The sequence below is a fragment of the Pungitius pungitius genome, chromosome 2 (assembly GCF_949316345.1).
Source record: "Pungitius pungitius chromosome 2, fPunPun2.1, whole genome shotgun sequence".
NCBI lineage: Eukaryota > Metazoa > Chordata > Actinopteri > Perciformes > Gasterosteidae > Pungitius > Pungitius pungitius.
Window position 1 is genome coordinate 23,346,278 of NC_084901.1, and position 20,972 is coordinate 23,367,249.

General features: G+C 43.4%; 2 protein-coding genes across 4 annotated transcripts; both read right to left on the reverse strand.

Moving 5' to 3' along the window:
- Positions 1–155: 155 nt before the first annotated feature.
- Positions 156–4,548, reverse strand: LOC134107204 (protocadherin beta-17-like). The gene is made up of 2 exons (XM_062558775.1): positions 3,535–4,548; positions 156–1,211 (listed from the first exon to the last, which is right to left on the reverse strand). The coding sequence occupies exons 1-2, from the start codon at positions 4,546–4,548 to the stop codon at positions 156–158; spliced, it is 2,070 nt and encodes a 689-aa protein (XP_062414759.1).
- A 5,122-nt stretch (positions 4,549–9,670) lies between these two features.
- On the reverse strand, positions 9,671–16,520 carry si:ch73-233f7.1 (uncharacterized protein LOC100537710 homolog). Of its 3 annotated transcripts, XM_037462021.2 has the most exons (5): positions 13,624–16,513; positions 13,420–13,533; positions 11,008–11,066; positions 10,798–10,925; positions 9,671–10,513 (listed from the first exon to the last, which is right to left on the reverse strand). In XM_037462021.2, the coding sequence occupies exons 1-5, from the start codon at positions 15,964–15,966 to the stop codon at positions 10,197–10,199; spliced, it is 2,961 nt and encodes a 986-aa protein (XP_037317918.2). In that variant the 5' UTR covers positions 15,967–16,513; the 3' UTR covers positions 9,671–10,196. The 3 variants fall into 3 exon arrangements, with proteins under 3 accessions (XP_037317918.2, XP_037317917.2, XP_037317920.2); XM_037462020.2 differs by having other exon boundaries at positions 13,420–16,513; XM_037462023.2 differs by lacking the exon at positions 9,671–10,513 and having other exon boundaries at positions 13,420–13,525; positions 13,624–16,520.
- Positions 16,521–20,972: the final 4,452 nt, after the last annotated feature.

A 20,972-nucleotide genomic window follows, 5' to 3' on the forward strand; every position in this document is an offset into this window, starting at 1 on the left:
AATAAGTTTAAAATGTTGTATTACCATCTAGAATAATCTAATTTATTCATGGTTTAAATGAGATGATTAAGGAACTGTCTCCCCAAACAATTATAGTATAAGTTGAAATAGCAAAAACTATTAATGAATGGACAATATAAAATTTAAAAAGTTTATTAGATACTCACCTGCAGTGTGGAAGCTGCTGAGTCACTAGTGTCTGTTAGTCCTGTGCCTCGTGGTATACTGGACACGATGTATCTGGAGCCCTTTGGCGCAGGCTGTCTAACCACCATCTTTCCTTTCCTGGTCTCTGCTAGAAACATACTGTACCAGTACGCATCGTTGGAGACCAGAGTGGAGTCTGCGATGGTGGAGTTCCTCTCACTGAGCACACTGTTCCTGCACGGAGGAGCCGCTTTGCTGGGTTTGGGTTTCTGACACTTGAGCACGATGGTGACCAGTATGGTGATCAGCAGGAGAAACGACACCGAGCCCAGACCGATGACCAAGTACAGGTTCAGGTCTGAGAAGATGTCGTATTCCAGAGGCACCTCAGTCATGTCAGAGTAGGCCTTATTAACGGCGGTCTCCAATGTGGACAGCTTGATGGTGACTGTAGCAGAGAGGGCAGGCTCCCCGTTGTCCTTGGCAACAACAATCAGGCGCTGGTGACGCGGGTCTCTGTAACTGAACATCCTCATAGTCCGGATCTCCCCGTTGTATTGATCCAGACTGAACAAGGTGGCGTCGGTCACTTGTAGAAACTGGTAGGTAATCCGAGAGTTGTGCACCGAGTCGGTGTCTAAAGCTATCACCTTGGCAACCAGAGAGCCTTTGTCGGTGGATCTGGGGATCGTTTCCTCCACCACTGAGCCCTGCGCGCGCCACGGAGAGACAATGACCGGAGCGTTGTCGTTCTGGTCCACTATAATGATGTGGACCGTCACGTTGCTGCTGAGCGGAGGAGAGCCAGAGTCTCTGGCCTCGATGTGGAAAAGAAACTCATTCTCGATCTCATAGTCAAAGGTTTTTAGTGCGTAAAGATTACCGTTCTCTGGATTGATGGAGAACAGCATGGACATGGAGGTATTGGCTATCTCCTTCTCCAGGATGAAATAGACTAGATACTGGTTTTCATGGAGGTCAGGGTCAAACGCTGTGAGGGAACTGAGCAAGGCTCCAGGTGCGTTATTCTCCATTACGCGTATTGTATAAAACGACTGAGGGAACTGTGGAACATTGTCATTAACATCCAGCAGTTCTAACGTCATAGTTTCATTGTCAGATAAAGGAGGAGAACCTCTGTCTGTCACAGTGAAAGTGATGTCATATTCTGGAACCTTCTCACGGTCTAAAGGCTCTGACACTACTAACTCATAATAGTTATCAGAGGACTCCCTCAGTGTGAAAGGCATATTATCTGGAATATGAAGATCAACAACTCCATTATCACCTGAGTCTTTATCACTTACACTGACTACAGCGATCACTGTGTCTAATGCTATGTTTTCATTTACCGGACTATGAAATGATTTAATTGATATTTCTGGATGGTTATCATTCATGTCTTCAACCAGAATTTGTATACTACATTGTCCCGATAATGCAGTTGCTCCTTTATCAGTTGCTATAACTTCCATATCATAAACCCTGAAGTCCTCATAGTTTAGCATTCCTTTAATAGTAATTTCTCCAGTGGAGGGACTCAGGTTAAATGTGTCTTGGGTTTTCTCTGAAGTATATAAACTATATGAGTAGGTTACATCTGAATTTGATCCCTCATCTAAATCTGTGGCATTTAGACGTACAACAAGGCTTCCAATTGGAGAATTTTCCATTATTTTTAAACTGTAGTTTAATTTGTCAAATGTGGGAGCGTTGTCATTTGTGTCCAAAACATGAACAATAACGCTTGCTGTCCCCGAACGAGCCGGTGTGCCTCCATCTACAGCTGTGAGTATTAAATTATGAATTTTATACTCCTCTCGATCTAAAGTCTTTTTTACGATCAAATTGGCAAATTTCGACCCTTCCCTGCCTGTTTGAACTTCAATTTCAAAATGTTCACTTTCACTTAGATGATACGTTTTCACTGAATTTATTCCGACATCAGGATCAACTGCATTACTGAGAGAGAACCTCTCTCCTTTGGACGTGGCTTCAGATATATCTAAATGAATGGCGTCCCTCCGGAACTGCGGGGCGTTGTCGTTCATATCCAATATTTCTACTTCTATGTTAAAAATTCGTAGTGGACTTTCTAGTGTTATTTCCAGTCTAAGATAACAAGATGCTGATGACTTTGTAGTACAGATATTTTCTCTGTCAACCTTTTCAACAATATATAGTTCACCGGTCTCTTTGTTCACATCCAGATATTTCTTGTTCGTAATGATGTCAAGACGCATCTTCCTCTGGTTCAGTGTTTTTACATCCAGACTGAGATCCGTGGCAAGATTTGCTACAACTGATCCTTCTTTCATCTCCTCTGGTATTGAATAATGAGTCACTGAACTTGATGTATTACGAACGAAAGAAAGAAAAAATACGATCAGCACGTACCTTTTAGCCTGCATTGTTACAACGTTCTCCTTTGTTTTCAGCGGGATTCCATCAATTAAATAAAAACGGCGATTATTTCCAGTAATCATTCACTATCCTTTTACCGCCCCAAGCATGATCTCACAATTTGAATCCGGAGAATATAAGTCCACCTCATGGGGCAAGCAGTTTCCAGACTAGATATTCAGCACCACGCAGCAGTTCGGTTCTTTTCACAACGTCATCGTGAAAAGGATTCATGTGGTTCTTGTGCTATTGGTTTTTTAGTTACAAAACAGCGCCATCCTACAGATTTCTCGATAATAATTATTTCTAAACAATGTTAATATGATTTTTCTCAAAGACTATTATTTTGGTATCATTGTGAATTCATGTGTTGTACCGTTGACCAGAAAATTCGATTTTGACGCTATTTAAAGAGTTTGAGTAAACGTTTGTACCTAAACAAAGTTAAATCTCACGAATTATTAATGAACGGACAATATTGAAACTGACCTGTATATCACACCATCAACTGTGGAAATGTTATATATATTTTTTAACAAAATATTTTACGAGGTGATTTATAAGTGATATAACTTAATTTTTTTCGTGGGTTGGTGTGGGTAAAAACATTGCAATATTGATTAATGGGTTGTTAACACGCTATTTACTCTCTATTTTAAATAATCTAATGAGTGTATTGAGCCTCCTCGGTAAATCATTTTTCGTTTTGTTATTAAAAGAAAACTCGCTAAATTCATTATGACTTATCTGCACACAGCGTGCAAGACAATCATATCATATCATGTCCTTCGTTTTAAACATTTTTTGAATATTTTGATTTAAATGTAATTACCACCAGTGTAAGTAAAACATTAGAAAATACGTGTGTCAAGTGTTTAGATGCATGGAATATTTACCATGATGGGGACCAAACCAAAATGAAGGTAAAATATAACATTTCACACATCTCTTTGCATATAACATATTTGTATTTGATTTTCTTACCTGCAGAGTGGAAGCTGCTGAGTCACTAGTGTCTGTCAGTCCTGTGCCTCGTGGTATACTGGACACGATGTATCTGGAGCCCTTTGGCACAGGCTGTCTAACCACCATCTTTCCTTTCCTGGTCTCTGCTAGAAACATACTGTACCAGTACGCATCGTTGGAGACCAGAGTGGAGTCTGCGATGGTGGAGTTCCTCTCACTGAGCACACTGTTCCTGCACGGAGGAGCCGCTTTGCTGGGTTTGGGTTTCTGACACTTGAGCACGATGGTGACCAGTATGGTGATCAGCAGGAGAAACGACACCGAGCCCAGACCGATGACCAAGTACAGGTTCAGGTCTGAGAAGATGTCGTATTCCAGAGGCACCTCAGTCATGTCAGAGTAGGCCTTATTAACGGCGGTCTCCAATGTGGACAGCTTGATGGTGACTGTAGCAGAGAGGGCGGGCTCCCCGTTGTCCTTGGCAACAACAATCAGGCGCTGGTGACGCGGGTCTCTGTAACTGAACATCCTCATAGTCCGGATCTCCCCGTTGTATTGATCCAGACTGAACAAGGTGGCGTCGGTCACTTGTAGAAACTGGTAGGTAATCCGAGAGTTGTGCACCGAGTCGGTGTCTAAAGCTATCACCTTGGCAACCAGAGAGCCTTTGTCGGTGGATCTGGGGATCGTTTCCTCCACCACTGAGCCCTGCGCGCGCCACGGAGAGACAATGACCGGAGCGTTGTCGTTCTGGTCCACTATAATGATGTGGACCGTCACGTTGCTGCTGAGCGGAGGAGAGCCAGAGTCTCTGGCCTCGATGTGGAAAAGAAACTCATTCTCGATCTCATAGTCAAAGGTTTTTAGTGCGTAAAGATTACCATTCTCTGGATTGATGGAGAACAGCATGGATATGGAGGTATTGGCTATCTCCTTCTCCAGGATGAAATAGACTAGATACTGGTTTTCATGGAGGTCAGGGTCAAACGCAGTGAGGGAACTGATTAAGGCTCCAGGAGCGTTATTCTCCATTACGCGTATTGTATAAAACGACTGAGGGAACTGTGGTGCGTTGTCATTAACATCCATTAGATGCACTGTAATTGTTTCGTTATCAGACAAAGGTGGTGTTCCCGCATCTGTCACAATCAGTCTGATGTCGTATTCGGGTATTGATTCACGATCCAAAGGTTCAGACACTATAAGCGTATAATGGTTGGGTCTCTCCAATGACTTGTTAAGACTAAATGGCATCGGCTGACTCATAGATAAGCTGACGTTTCCATTATTGCCAGTGTCTCTATCACTTATTCCCACAAGAGCAATGACACTTCCAATGGGGATGTTCTCATCCACCGTGTTTTTGACAGACTGTATGGTAATTTCCGGATAATTATCATTCATGTCCGTCACGTGGACGACTAATTTACACCGTCCCAGCAAGGGTTGCGTCCCCTTGTCTCCTGCCTCAATGTGCATTTCATAAAATGTCATATCTTCATAGTCAATAGTACCCTTCACAGTTATTTCCCCCGTGTTGGGGTTCAATTCAAATACGTCTTGTGTTTTTTCCGACGTGTAAAGGGTGAATGAGTAGACGATCTCTGAATTAACCCCCTCGTCAAGATCTGTAGCGTTAAGCTTCATCACTAATGTTCCGATCGGGGAATTTTCTGTCATATTAATTGTGTACGTCTGCTTGTCAAACCGGGGAGGATTATCGTTCGTATCTTGTACTCTCACAATAATATTGGCAGTGCCAGAGCGCACGGGAACCCCGCCGTCCACAGCAGTCAGTATTAAATTATGAACAGCATTCTCCTCTCTGTCCAAAGACTTAGTCAACACCAAATCAACATATTGAGTTCCATCACTGCCTTTCTGAATTTCGATGGTGAAATGTTCACTGTTACTGAGTTTGTATGTTTTAATTGTATTAATGCCAACATCTGGATCGACGCCGTTAGGCAGGGAGAATCTCTCTCCTGGTGTGGCCGATTCTGAGAGGTCGAGCTCAACTCTGTCTCTTCGGAAATGTGGAGCATTATCATTAATGTCCGTTATTCCAAGTTCAATATTGAACATACGTAAGGGGCTTTCAATGATAACATCAAGCTTTAGAAAACAGGAGGTAGTTTTCGTCGGACAAAGATATTCCCTGTCCATCTTTTCCAGGATGTACAGCTCCCCCGTCTTTTTATTGACATCTAGGTATTTTTTATTGTGAAAAATATCAAGTTTTACCTCACGTTGGGCCAAACCTCCAAGGTCAAGTCCCAAATCAGCAGCGAGATTAGCAACAATCGAGCCCCGTTCCATCTCCTCTGCTATGGAGTACCGTGTCACGGACAGCGCGCAGGGCCACACTGCAGACAGGACAAAGACGTTGGACCAAAAATGCATCCTTTCGTCTGCCAGAAAGAAAAAGGCAAATAGTTCAATTGTGATGCTGGTTAAAAATCCCCAAAAAATCTTAGTACATGTCGGACTCTCGTGCTGTTGATCAAAAAACAAACAGTATGTCTTCCAAAAAACCGGGTCCGACAATACACCCTTTTTACTAATGGGTGTGTCACGACTCTCAGCAGAATGATGCATAATGCGTTACTGGTCAACAGCGACACTTTGTGACAGAGAATCAACCTCGTGCATTGTGCAGTTAGAATCAGATTTCTTGTCATAAAAAAACAGGAAATAAATCCGATCACACATATTTATTTTAATCTTGGTTTTTCTTGGTTTGCATTGGGCACTCCAATTCTCCATTTTGTCAGTGTGTAATTTGATTTGTTAGTGTTGCCCCTCAGTAGGAGAATTTGGTTTAGAGTCTTTGGCAAAAACAGACAAAAGATAAGAGGACATGAGGCATCAAAAAAAATATCTTTTTCCCAAACGTGTAACATAACTTTATTTCATCCATGATAGTGTGTTAGAAGGCAGTCATGTCAAGATTCAAATCTATTTGTTGCACCTCGCCATCTCAGGCCGGAAGGGAGACTATTCTACACAGTTTGATCGTTCAAATTGTGTAAAATAGAAAGGCCAAAAGAAATAGAAATTTGACCAATGGCCTAAATCATTCCAGCTAGAGTCAAAATAGACAACCAAAACAAATATAGGACTACTTTTTACTAATTAAAAGGAATGAATAAGATGGAAGGAAAAGTGTTTGAGCAACCAAATTTCAGTCAGTCGTGATCATTGCGTGGTACTGAACCTCATGAGTGAGTTGAAAACAGATGAAAAAGTAATCCCCACTCTTAAATATCTGCCATTTGACATAATACTCTACTGCTTTAAATCAAATAACCTGCCTGATGATCAGATTTGTGCCTGTTGTGCTGTTTGTGGCTGAAAAAGATGTTTTCAATTATGATAATGTCTTGGATAATGGGCAGTTGTCCGGCCCAATAATGTGATCTCATCATATCATCTGATATCATCAGCATGTCTGAGAATATCCTGTATAGTGCATGATGCTTGTGGGAAAGCCTAATTTTATTTTCAGTATGAAGACACAAATAGTGTGTTGTATTTCCCTAATTAACCATTGCTCAACCAGTACTTTTTATGGTTTAATTCATAACTTTGTGACATCATGCCTCGGCCTGCACAGCTGACACCTGTAATGTTGTCTCAGTTCTTCTAGGGGACTGTCTCCAATCCAGTGGAGAAGAACAATAAAGCAATACAGGCCATCCTCACAACAAACAGGTTAGTGAGGGTGGGAAAGATTTCCTGGATTTCATGATGAGGCCATCATTGAAAAACACAATACAACATGAAAAAGTAGTCCCACTCCCAGGTTGAAGTTGCTACTTTTATATGTTCTGTTTTAGCCCTTAAAAAAAGTAAAACATACTAAAACTAAAACCCAAGATGTATCTTTTAACTTGGTGATGTCAAAGTTCCAGGTTTGGCTTTAGTTGCTCAGCATCTGTATTGACCTACATTCAGCACAACACCTAGATTTCACAGATACTGTGTGTCAGAGAGGAGTCAGAGAGATGCATCACAATGCAAATGAGCCTTCTCTCACACACCAAGAAGAAAACCATGTATTTGAATAAAATATCTGAAAATGATTGTGTAAGATGTAAAGTAAGTTTGTCCAAGTACTTCTGAATGTATCGTTTAATGTATTAAAGTGACCTCATGCATTTTGCTGTTTTGTGTAGTTTTGTGTCTCTTGAAATAAGAAAGAAAAAAGAAAAGAAACAAGAGTAAACTAAAAGTCATTCTTCAAATCCTTTTTTCACTATAAGACATCAGTTAAGCTCATGCAGTTTGTTTGGTGATTATTACTCCATGGTGCCATCTGCTGGACAAACATGTTACCAATCCAATGTTACAACATGGCACTATTATAAGTCATTGTTTTAATAACACTATCCACTGCCTTATAAAGTAAACATCTAAATAAAGTATTTCATTGTGATCTATTTATCTAATATTACTGGGATGTAATTGGTCATGAGCATAGTCTTTGTGGGGTTCTACAAAACAACAGTATTCACTAAAGACAGCAGGCCTTATAAGCAGAAGTGGAATTACTCAAATACAAATACCAGTTATTCTGTCTTATTTGAGTATTCCTATTTTATTATACTCTATACTTTCAGCCTACGTAATAGACAGTTATTGTTACTGCTTTGAGAAATAAACTAAATTGTTTGAAAAATGTATCAATGTTATTGATGACCAACTGTAAATAATTAATTCCCACAATAGACTCCTACAATAAGCTGCAAAATTCAAATGTATCACTGATTATAACATTGTTACAATACATTTTGTATTACCTTTTTTGGCTGTTAGTTTAATACTATTAGGTTTTGTTGAAATAATTATTTCAACACTCCTCCCACCACTCGTATTAAAGAAATGCACCGTGTCCCCATGATATATATATATATATATAATTAGGGGGCTGAAGTCGACCCATGCTAACATTGGAAAAGTTTGTGTCGTGGAGATGGTGAGGAAGAGGAGGGGGGCTCCCACAATATTAAAACATCATACTGCACCAATACTTCTTGAGTGGTAGCATACACGCCCTCTGGTGGAGCCTTAACGTATATGCAGCTGGTTTAGGTACCGGTCGAAACAATGTCAGCACCATGGATAGTTCCCCGTGCAAATGATCAATGACGGACAGTGATAATGACGGACAGCGACAGTAGTTGTGCGGGACTTTCATCTCAAATGTAATGTTGATGTAACATACCAGACTGAGCAGAATTGGAGTATTTTCCAATCAAAACACGATAGTTTCTCTACAACTCCATGAAATGCAGAGTTTAAATGATGAAAAAAATGATTTTGCCCATTTCTTTGACGTCTGAATGGCTCTTTTTTGATGTCCAAAATGAACATTTATTTTTACTTTAACTTTAAATAAATACTAAACTTGTAGCAAGTAAGCTAACATTATAATCTCCACTTCAAGAATAGCTCTATTCTTCATCTGAAAATAAGCCAAGCTGACCTAAATATGGTTACCCCGTCAGCCATCCCAATGGATCACCTCACCGCAGAGAAGGTTAGCCTTCTCCCCTCCATGCTCTCTAAGGACACCCATTTCCTTATTAACCAAATTATTTTCAATGTGAGCATGATGATGACCTAATTACCTTACTCATTTCTGGCCAGTGGCCAGCTCTCATCTGCTGATGGTGGGACCTAATTCCCCAAGAAGTAATATTTAAAAGGGCAAAGAGAGAGAAGTCACAGGCCCTTGAGCTCACATACAGGTATGACATTTGGAGCCCCCACCCCCTCCCCTCCGATGCTTGTATTCGTGTTCGTGTTCTTAATTAAAGTGATATTTCGAGTTCTGTTTGTTCAGCTAATGAACCCAACTATTCTCCGCGGGCAAATGGAGATTCGGGCTCCCCAATTAGCATATGTTAGCATTTTACTACATGTTTGTTCCTCACTGTGGAAAACAGCTTACCAAGGAGAAAAGCTCTCCCCACCTTGTCAAAATAGCTGTAGAACTTCATCCACCTCAAAGTAATTGACTCGGGCTAATGATACATATGAGAAGCTTATATCGTAATTCTTTTACAAATTAACATAACCGTCTTTCAGTGCCGTGAATCAGAACGCATGGGTTGGGTTAGCTTTGAGTTTTATGAATTAAACATGCATGTCTCTGAGTCATCACCTAGACCTTGTGAAAAAAATACTTTATTTTCATAAATGTATACAGTACATGTTTTGGGAAAATCCCCCTCTATACAGTTCTCTGCATCATTTTGCTGCTTGCATATACATTATAATACGTTGTAATATTCACACAAGCTCAGCAAACAAACATTATACAAAAAGAAAACCAACAAATAGAAATGCATAAGGGGTGCAAAATAATTGTCCACTAATGCTTTGTCCAATACATTTTGGATGTAATTGCTGCTTCTTTTTGATTGTCTAAATAATAATAACATGTGGATTTATACATTGACCACGTTGCAGTGGCTTCTCACACAAATAGCCATCAGACTTTATTTCCCTTCAGCATTTTAGCCACAATGTTATGTTAAATCACTTTTATGTGTATTTGTCATCCAACTTAGAAATCATACGTTTATTAATCTGTGAGCTGAATGTTCTCTTCCCCTGCTTTCATATGAGGTCATATGTCATTCTAAGAATCCGCTTTGACTGCCACTCAAATGTCAGTCATTGTACAGGTCATTATTTATAATCGCCGCCTCTCCCTGGGGGGACATCTGAAGACGTCGTCTCTTGCCGAAGGTGGAGAAAGCGTTGTGGACGTCCAGGTCGCTTCGCTGCGCTGCGGGCCTCAGGGTGCAGAAACCCGATGGGGTTCCAGGGATGTACACATTGTGGTGGTAGTCAGGGGGTGGGTGAGGGTGTGGGTGAGGGTGAGGGTGGGGTGGGACTGATGGCTGCTGCTGTTGGGGAGGAGGAGTGCACCGAGGAGTCCAGGGGCGAGAGCGGACCTCACTTGTAGAGGGAGACATCTTGTAGTCTGTTGTGTGACATGGATGGGGAGATACAAGAGGATAAGCCATTATTCAATATTGACTCCTGTGTAGTATTGTTTTTATTTACATAGCTGCTTCAGTGATTTGCTGTCAGGACAATAAACAATGGCATCAGCAGCAAAAATAGAAAGAGCCATAATGATGTGCGTTATTGGAGATCAATTAAGACTACCAACAAACAAATTGGTAGTGCAGCGTGCAAAATGCACATGTAAATATGAATGTGTTTTGAAGAAGGCTCTTTGTGGTCCAGTGTGTTTGGCCTTACCTTTCACCCCTCTCATGTGGGTTCCCCAGGTCCAATATTGTCCGGGCGCCATGGATGTGACATAGTTTTCTGGATCGGCGTGCATGGCCTTTCGCATGAGGGTGCCATCCATGTTGATGGAGTTATAACTGCAAACAAGATACTTCAGCTCAGAGAGATGTATCCTAGTACAATGGGTTGGGCTGAGTGCAGGTCAGAGTTCCAAAGTACCTTTTGATGGAGGAGTTCTGATTTTTCGTCAGAGTCCAGTCTGTGTTTGGCTGCTTCAACTGCAGAAAATAGAGCATAATAAATTAAAAGTCCAGCTTCAACAACAACAAAAAAACAAAAACAAATGCAATGTCAGTGTCCGGGTCTATTGTGAGAAATGTCTCTCTTCAGAGTACGTCCTCATCAAACCGACGCCTGCTCATATCCTATTGAATCAATAGAGGTCAGTGGTAATTGAGATGAGGAGCAGTCTATCTTTGTGCTTATCCTGAAATGGAGACATGCCTCGTGTCCCATGGACCGTGGCTGCCGCCCTGTGGGTATTTGGTGGAACAGAATCGGTAGGAGCGGAGGCATAGTGTCGCCTTCGGCTACGACCCGCCGTCACTTAGTTTCGTTTGCGTCGTATGGGGCGCAGCGCGAGAATAGAATGAGAGCACCCGACTGATGTTTATTCCCGGTCTGAGTCTCATCGCGTGGATACTGCGCTCTATTAAGTGTGTTAACACGGAGAATGCGACGTAAGCGTATTAATATAATTGGTATTCAAAATACACTCCCCGCCAACAACGAACAAAACCAATTAGAACCCCACCGGGATGAAACGAAACATGATTTTAATCTTCAAACGAAACCGTGCCAGGGAGGAAATTAAGAAAATTACACACGTCATTGTTTTGTGGATTTTATGCATCATTTTTACATTAATATTTGCCGAATGCTCCTCGAGCAAGGATTTTAATTAAAAGTCTCTTAGAAAGCCTTGAAAAGTTTGCGGTGCCGGCAGCTGTGTGCAACAGCACAACTCTGAGTCCTCACTCAACACGCATGCACGCGCGTGCACGCATCTGTCCGACTGACTCTAACGTTTGCATGTTTGTTTAATCTCTCTTTTCACCCTTCATGAATCAATCTTAGCAGGTGTATGCACTGCCTTTGTGTACTGCTCAAACAGTTTAATTAAGATGTGTCTGTGAGGTTAAATGTGTTAATCTGGGTAAGCCCAAGGACAGACCGGGTAAATTAGGGGAGCCAATTAACGACAGGAAGGACACTTTCTCCCGACGGAGCCTACAGGCAGCACGACCACCGTGACCTCAAAATCCATACTGTGGCCAGAGGTGCATGTGCTAGTGCCCGGACTAACATTTTTTCCGTTTGCCCGGTATCATGGCTCTCCCATATTTTTCCTTCTGCGTTGCGATGAAAACAGGGAGGCGACAATGAGGATACATATTGGCCAGTCGCCCTGTCTATTAGAATTAGAAAACACAAGACGTCCTGCCTCTGTAGATTCCCTTTCTCCTCCTCTCACTATACCTTCCTCGACAAACATGAAGCCACATCTCTCTCTCTCTCTCTCTCTCTCTCTCTCTCTCTCTCTCTCTCTCTCTCTCTCTCTCTCTCTCTCTCTCTCTCTCTCATTCAGAAGACAACACGGGGGCCAATCTACAGGCGGCCCACGTCTCAGTCCAGCCATGCCCTTGCCCCCTCCCCTCTGGATGTCCTCCCCTGTCTCCCTAAAACCGTCCATTTGCCATTTTTCATCAATAATGGACAGACCCCCCCCCCCCCCACACACACACACACACCCCCTCCCTGTCGACTGCGAATAGGCGTACGCCACATTGTGTGTAGTATAATGGCCGTGCGTGTGCCCTTGAGGCATAGTTAGTGAGGTTATCTGTCCTATTTTGTTAGTTTGAGGACAGGAAGGCGTGCCACAATCACGAATGGCCGAAAAAGATCAGTCTGAACTCTAGACAGATGCATCAAAAGCTGCCATTCACCTTGCCCGTTATACAACCTTGACTTTTCCTTCAGACGGGCAGATAATGGTAGCAGGTGTGTGTGTGTGTGTTCCCTTTCTGCGTAAAAACTGTGTGGCACTGGGTGAACTATTCATATCCCAGGTCACAAACTTAATTATTAAGTTAATGAGTTGTTATAAAAGATTGTTATCACGTGTAATTCGTTTACAAAAACCTGCCGTGCTGAAGAGGAGTCAACTTGAACCACATCTCCTCTTCCTCTAATTGATATCTACCCCCGTTCTAAGATAATAAGACACGGTGTGTGCACAGAATATGCTCCTTTCATTACCATGCATGTCAATTAGAATGTAATCACGCCGTCTAATGTCATTTCCCGGGTACAAAACATTACCACTGGCTGCACACTTGGGATACACTGTTATTATGCTGTGTAACATGCTTATTTAAGAAGAAACGGAATCCTACAAACGCTGCTTGGCTTCATTTGACTTTAAATGTGTGATTTGACCTTCATGGGCGAATGTCACATGTTATCAGATGGAAAACTGAGTTGGGTTTTGTTGTGGCAATGGGTCACTCAGAGGCTTCTAATAACACGAGCTCTTGCGTCTCATACAATACGGTGTTTTCACTGTACCTCGTTTGGAGTAGTTGCTCCATTGTTCACAGATGCGCTCCGGCTTGGCGCGTTCCACGCGTTTTCTGCGCTCTTCGCCTCGTTGTTCCTCGGCGTGCTGCCGGGGCTGCACGGCTTCAGAAACATGAAGTCACTTTTGGCAGATTCGGGAGTCAGGCACACTTTATAACAATATGACTGGGAGAGACTGCTGTTTCCATTTACCTCCATACAGTTCGTGGGCACTTTAGCCGCGGATGAAATCTGTAGGTTGAGGTTGGATTTTTTGAACACTTCTGGAGGCGGATCTGGCTGAAACCCCCCGCAACAGCAGCAGGCGAACGGGGGGAGCTTGTACCCACTGTGGGTCTCACGGTCCTTGTAGCACTTGATTGCAGCAAGCACAATTATAGCCACGAGGAATATTAAAGAGATTGTGCTTAGTGACACGATCAGGTAGAGAGCGACGTTCGAGGCGGGCTGAGGGCTGAGCGCGAGATCTCCGAAATCTGACAGGGACTCGGGCACGCTGTCGACCACCGTGAGGACCACGGAGACGGTGGCGGAGAGCGGCGGCTGCCCGTTGTCCTTGACTAGTAGGACCAGTCTTTGCCTCGTTGCGTCTTTTTCCACGAGTCGGCGAATGGTGCGGATTTCGCCCGTGTACAGGGCCACGCTGAACAGCCCCGGGTCTGTAGCCTGCAGCACCTGATAGGAGAGCCGCGAGTTTTGCCCCGCATCCGCGTCTAGCGCTGTTATTTTGGTAACCAGATACCCGGCGTCGACCAACCGCGGAACCACCTCCGTGGCCACGGTGCCGTTTTTGGGGAGCGGGGACACTATAACGGGTGCATTGTCGTTCTGGTCCAAGACAAATACGTTGACTGTGATATTGCTGGCGAGGGGGGGGAAACCGGCGTCTCGCGCCTGCACCAGAATCATAAAGTTTCTAAGTTGCTCATAATCAAAGGAGCGCAGTGCATAGATGTTACCGTTGTCGGAGTTGATGGAGACGTAAGTGGACACGGGCATGCCCTGGATCTGACCCTCGAGAATAGAGTAGGACAGATAGGCGTTCTGATTAGAATCGGGGTCGAATGCAGTTACGGAGCAAATGGAAGCGCCCGGGGCATTATTCTCAGTAACGTAAACCGTGTATGAAGGTTGAGCGAACCGTGGGGGGTTGTCATTAATGTCAGACACTTGAACGAGGATGGTTTTCCTCGTGGAGAGCGAAGGGGAGCCCAAGTCTCGGGCTGTCAGTGTGATGTTGTACTCAGACACGGCTTCCCTGTCCAGAAACTCGCTTGTCACCAGAGTGTAATAGTTCTTAAAAGATGAATGGAGTTGAAAGGGGACGTTGCTCGGGATTTGGCAGTCAACGTTGCCGTTCGCTCCCGAGTCCCGGTCCATAACACTGATGACAGCAATCACCGTGCCCGGTGGCGCGTCCTCCTGGACCGGAGTGGAGACTGACGTGAGGATGACTTCGGGCGCGTTGTCATTCACATCCAGGATGTCTACGAGCACTTTACTGTGCACAGCCACAGCCGAGGGTCCCCTGTCCTTTGCTTGCACGTAGAGTTCATACACACTGGCTTTCTCGTAGTCCACAATGCCCTTCACTCGGATCTCACCCGTGTACGGGTCCACGTTGAACAGCTCGCGCACCTTGAGGGGTGCGTGTCCGCTAAACGCGTAGGTCACCTCTCCGTTGGAGCCCTCGTCCAGGTCCGTGGCGTTCAGCTTCAGCACCATCGTCCCCCGCGGTGCGTTCTCCACCAGACTCGCCCGGTAAACCGAGCGGTCAAATACGGGCACGTTATCGTTCGCGTCCAACACTGTGACGGTTATGAGGGCTGTGCCAGAGCGTTCCGGTGACCCCCCGTCGAAGGCGGTCAGGACCATTTCGTGCCGTTTCCGCTGTTCCCGGTCCAGCGGAGTGTCCAGCACGAGCTCAGCAAACTTGCTCCCGTCGTTGCGCGTCTGGATATTCAGTACAAAGTGCTCGTTCGCGCTCAGCTGGTAGGAGCGCAGCGAGTTGGTGCCCACGTCTTGGTCCTGTGCGCTCTCTAACGGGAAACAGGAGCCCGGCGCAGCCGACTCCGTGATGTCAAGATTGAACTCGCTCCATGGGAAACTCGGGGAGTTGTCGTTCACATCTAGAATCTCCACTTCCACTCTGTACAGTTCTAATGGGTTTTCAATGACCACCTGCAGATGTAAAAAACAGCTTGGGCTTCGTTCGCACAGCTCCTCCCTGTCCATCTTTTCGTTGACGAAGAGAATGCCATTCTCCAAGTTCACTTCTAAATACTGCCTCTTTGCGCCGGAGACTATTCGAAACCGACGTGCTGACAACTTGGCCACGTCCAAGCCCAGGTCCTCGGCAATGTTGCCCACAAAAGCTCCGTGCTCCAGCTCTTCGGGGATGGAGTAACGAATCTGTGCAAGGACCAGGTCCACGACGCACGCACATAGAAGCAAACATACAACCAGCCCAGTCACCGGTACCCAGCTGCCTCTGGAAAGTCTGTGATCCATTTCAGCAGCTTGTGTAAAAATCATCTCATCCAGACATCTTTTGCCTCATAAACCCCATTAAAAGGTAAAGGCTAAAGCTTTAAAAAGTACACGCAAAAGAAAAGCCTTTCCAAAAGAAAATAGATAAATGTCTCTCTAGAACTTAGTTTTTTAGGGTTAGGGTTAGCGTTCACATAGATTTTAACATCTATGTGAACGGATAAGTTAACAGGACAGCAGGAGAAGAGAGTAAAGGCACCTCTCTCTCTCTCCGTGTGTTTTGTGCTCCACGCGCAACACGGGTTGTGTGTGAACGGGGGAGGCTTGCGCTTAGATTCTTCAAGTGTATTAGACGCACCGAGGAGCTGGTGGGGAGGCGTGTGTGTGTCGGTGTGTGTGTGTGTGTGTGTCGGTGTGTGTGCAAGAGAGAAATGGAGGGGGTGGACGTAACTTCTCGCAGCTCCGTATTGGAGGACGCAGACGTGAAGTGCGAGTCTAATTACTGTAGACGCGTAACCCTTTCACATCCTCGCGTCTGTTCCTCTGACCTACTAAAGAGACGAGAAGGCGTACATTTGACACCACACGTCAGAGTAAGATTTGGATTAAGGGACAAATTGTGTGGTGGGTGTCGTTTTCCAGGCTGTATTTAACAGATGCGGATGGACAAGTATTTGTCCTGCACACAAGGCCGAGGTGGCTGTACCTAAAATAGTTTTACTTTCTTCCGTTATAACCCAGAACAATATAAACAGTAGCATGTCAACGTATCTTGATTAAACGATTACAGGCCTGGACGTTCATGCTCTTCGCCTCAAACGGGCCATTGGCCGCTGCCAGTGGGCATCTGGGATTTTACAATGCGTATTAATGAGAGCCCAGTGAAGACAAATGGCCACACTAACAAAACAATCCCATTCATTAATCATCACACGCAAAATTGGGATTCACTAAAATAATCTTTAATGCGTTGGGTATTCAATTCAATCAATATTTTAACGAGTGCGGTTTGAGCATCAAGTGATTACACTGACAATCCTGAGCGGGGTGATACAAATGCGTGATACACGACTTTAATTCACCTGAGTAGGCCTGAGCACGTATCAACATAATAAACATGAAAGCATTTCCATGAAGCCTTAACCATCATCTAATCAGGTATTATAGTTGGGATCAGATAAATACCGAGTTGTTTACAGTTCCAGATGACAGAAACAAGTGCGAGGATGCGGTGACGTGTTTTGCAGGCCTACACTGTTATAAGAAAGTAGATCAAAGTGCAAATACGCCACTGAGCAGTGACGTTGTCGCAGGATAAAGAAGAAAGCTCGGGTCTCTTTAGACTGCACATGTTTGCTCAGATCTAATCTTTTCTATGTTAATCCGTGTCAGCTAGACAACCACTAAACCACATAGAGAGGGGGGGAAACTGAAGGATGTCTTTGTGTATTTGGCTTGGTCTGTAGACAGACACGAGTGGCATCCTAATGTAACGCGGTGGCTTGAAATGTGAACGTCTCCTCTCGGTGCTGACGACACAGCCGTGGCAACGCAGAGCGTGTTAGCTGCTATCAAAGAATGGGAAACGTGCGAGTGCGAGATGACAGGGAAAGAAAAAGGAAACCAACTTCCTCGTGCAGCGTGTTCTTTTAAAACCTCCAATGATATCGAGTTAAGGGATCATTGTGGAATAACGTGTTCTACCAATTAGTACTTTGCGTTGGTGACAAGAAAGTGTCCCCGACCTCTCTCAGACAAGATACCCCCCCCCCCCCAGACGCGACACCCTCCCATTTTCAGGAAAAGGAAATCCTCAGGTTTAAATAAGCAGAAAACACAATCTGCTCGCAGACTTAACCTCAAGCAGATGGTTAAGCTTCTCCAGAAATGATTACATTTCTGGAAAAGAAAAAAAAAACACCACCACCAGTTCCATTGCGTTCCCCTTCTTTTTAATTAACGGAGTGAAGGATTACTGCATGCATAGCTATCCAGGATCAACCGTTTTCCGGCTGGAGAATGCGAATGTTTTGTGGTAAATAATCCCAAAGCACTCGGGTTGGCGGTCCCCCGGTGCCTGTTACATTAACATGCATTACACGGACATTTAAGCCGGTCTCATCCGCCCCTATCGCCTGGCTAACCCCATTGTCCAACAGGGAGACAGATTTCACTTTCCCCGAACTACCGCTCCACAACCACCTGACCGTGACCCGTTTCGCAGCACTTTGGAGTTGGGTTACCAGATGGGAGGGTGTCGGTGAGCGCTGGTGGTGGGAAACTTTTTATTCATAATTTAATCGTTTTACGCGTGAAAGTAAAGACACGCATGTTTCAATTTGTTAAAGGATTTCATTCGAGCGGCTACGTTTTTTTTTAATCACAATAAGCAAAGATAAGTTTATTGCATGTTGATTTTGAGGTGCTTGCGCCACCTAGTGGGCACTGTTGGCTAATGTAAAGAGGTGCTGAAATAAGCAGCTTGTCTTAGTGACGTCTCTCTCAGTCAAATCACCTTAATAAAATTACACGGACAATGTTAATTCGTTTCTTACTAGTCCTCTGCAGATAAAACATTTCTAAGAAGAACTACTGAAACTACTAAAACTAAAGTCTTAACAATGAAATTGATCTGTATATTACAAATGATTTAATATGTTTCCCATGTAATTGACAAAAAAGAGCTAACGATCTCATCAAAGACATATGCCAACTCAACTATCAGTATTTCTCAATTACATCTCAGCAGTTGTTACGGCATTAATTATTGTCTGCTGTTTTGGAGGTCATATTCTTTTTCATCCGTGGTCTTAGTCTGCCACCTACTGGAGAATAATTAGTACAACAGTTACTGAAGCAAAAGAGTGAGGACATAAAACAATTATATAAATGTATGAAATACCTCTGTAATCGCGGAGGTCCAAAGCATTCGTGAGGTTATTTTAACGACTATAATGCTTGTATTATTAGCTATTATAGACGTTTATACGTTGTTATTATTATTATTATTATTATTAATGTTGTTATTAGGTCAAAGTATAGAGTAAAAGTACCCATATAGCAGTTGTCCTGGCGAAAATGACAACTCTAGTATAGACAAACTTGCAAATCTGTAAACCAAATTCTTAAAACCATAAGAACGGCAAGTGAGTTGTGATATGCGATCTGTTTAGAGTGATATCTACTGGAGACAATCTATATCTGTAAATGTCTAAAAAACAACTGCTCTCATTACCTGCGACTGACCTTCCATAACAACAACTACAGGAGGCGGCATATTTATCCCCCTGGAGTGTGCAAAAGCACACGGAGCAGGTTTTTATTGTCTTCATATAATTATTTGTAAAAAAAGTCACGTGATCTTTCATGTTGCAGATCTTCAACAATAATATCGTAACACAAATTAGGTTTTCTCTTCCAGACATTATTTCCTGTTTTGGTAAAACAGTTTGTAACATTTAGTTCGGAATTTAACAACAGATTTCAACTATTAAGAATTGTAACAAAAGCATCGGACAGCACCCGTGGTCGAACTCATGGCCCCGAAAGGGCCGTAGAGTAGTCAAACTGTTGTTTAGAAGTAACCACTGAGCTAAACCGATGCAAGGAGTTACAGTGTATAAATGCTATAAGTAGCTTTAATGACTGTGGACATTAGAGATAGTTTCCATGGCTCAATTCAAAGAGAGTGCTGTTGTTGGATAAAGACAAGGCACAATTACAAAAAAATTATAAAGTCACATGAGATCATTCCGAAGCTTCCTGGTCACGTCACAGATCACGTGGTATAGGAAGCTAGAGCTACTAATAGAAGTTGCATCGCTGACTGATTCGCGTCAGTTTAACTCAGTGGTTAGTAACCCAACCTCGTCGGACATTTGATCTCCAGGGTGTCCTTAAACTTGAACTACAATCTAAACAGCTTATTATCAAAACAGGAGGTTATGTCCGGAGAAGAAATGCCATTGTTGTGTTACAATTTTATAGTTTAAAAGCTTTAACCCGCACAACGAACAATCACGTGACAATCGCTTTATCATAATATTTCGCTTCCCGTGGTTGTTGTTAAGGAAGTGGTATTCACAGATAGACAGACATGTCTTCAGTAGACATTTTTCAACATGTAACAATTCTTGTATCTAGTCACGCGATTGTTCAAGGTGCAAGCTGTTCAACTATAATATAGGAACACAAGGAAATGTTTTTTCTTCCAGACAATACTTCCTGTTTTGATAATACGTTTTCTAACATTAGGTGTAATAAAAGCATCGGACAGCACCCGTGGTCGAACTCGGGGCTCCAAAAGAGCCAGTTGAAGGTCAAACAGATGTCCAGAAGAAACCGCTGAGCTAAACCGTTGCGCGTGCAAGTCTTGAATAGTTGCTATAAGTAGCTTTAAGTGGCAAACTAATGTGGCCATTGGACTTTATTCTATTTCCACGGCTCAATCAAAAGAGAGTCATAATGCTGGATAAAGACAAGGCACAAATACTAAAAGTGAATAAAGTCGCACGAGATGATTCAGAAGCTTCCTGGTTACGTCACAGATCACGTGGTATGGTGACATAGAGGTACTTATAGCAGCTACACCTGTGATACCGTCGTGTCGGTTTAGCTCAGTGGTTACTTCTACAACAGCCGTAATCCTGCTCCGTCGGGCTTCTCGTCCACGGAGCACGACCATGGGCGCTGTCCGATGCTTTTATATCGGTCGTCACATCCTTCAAATCTCCTCCTTAATTTAGAACTACAACGTAAACAACTCATTGTCAAAACAAAAAGTAATGCAATTATTGTTGTGTTACGATATTATAGTTTTTAACCAGATAGCTTTTAACCAACACCATGAACAGTCAGGTGACTTTTGAGAGTCTTTTCACTTTATCATGCACTCCAAATATATAAATAATACATATATAATAAAACCGGACGAGCTCACAGCACGCTTAGGATGACTTTTGAATAAAATCATACTTTAGAGATAGCAAGATGCATTTTTTTTCTCGTTGACATCAAACCTCCACTAGGAGGCGATAGCGACTAATAGAAGA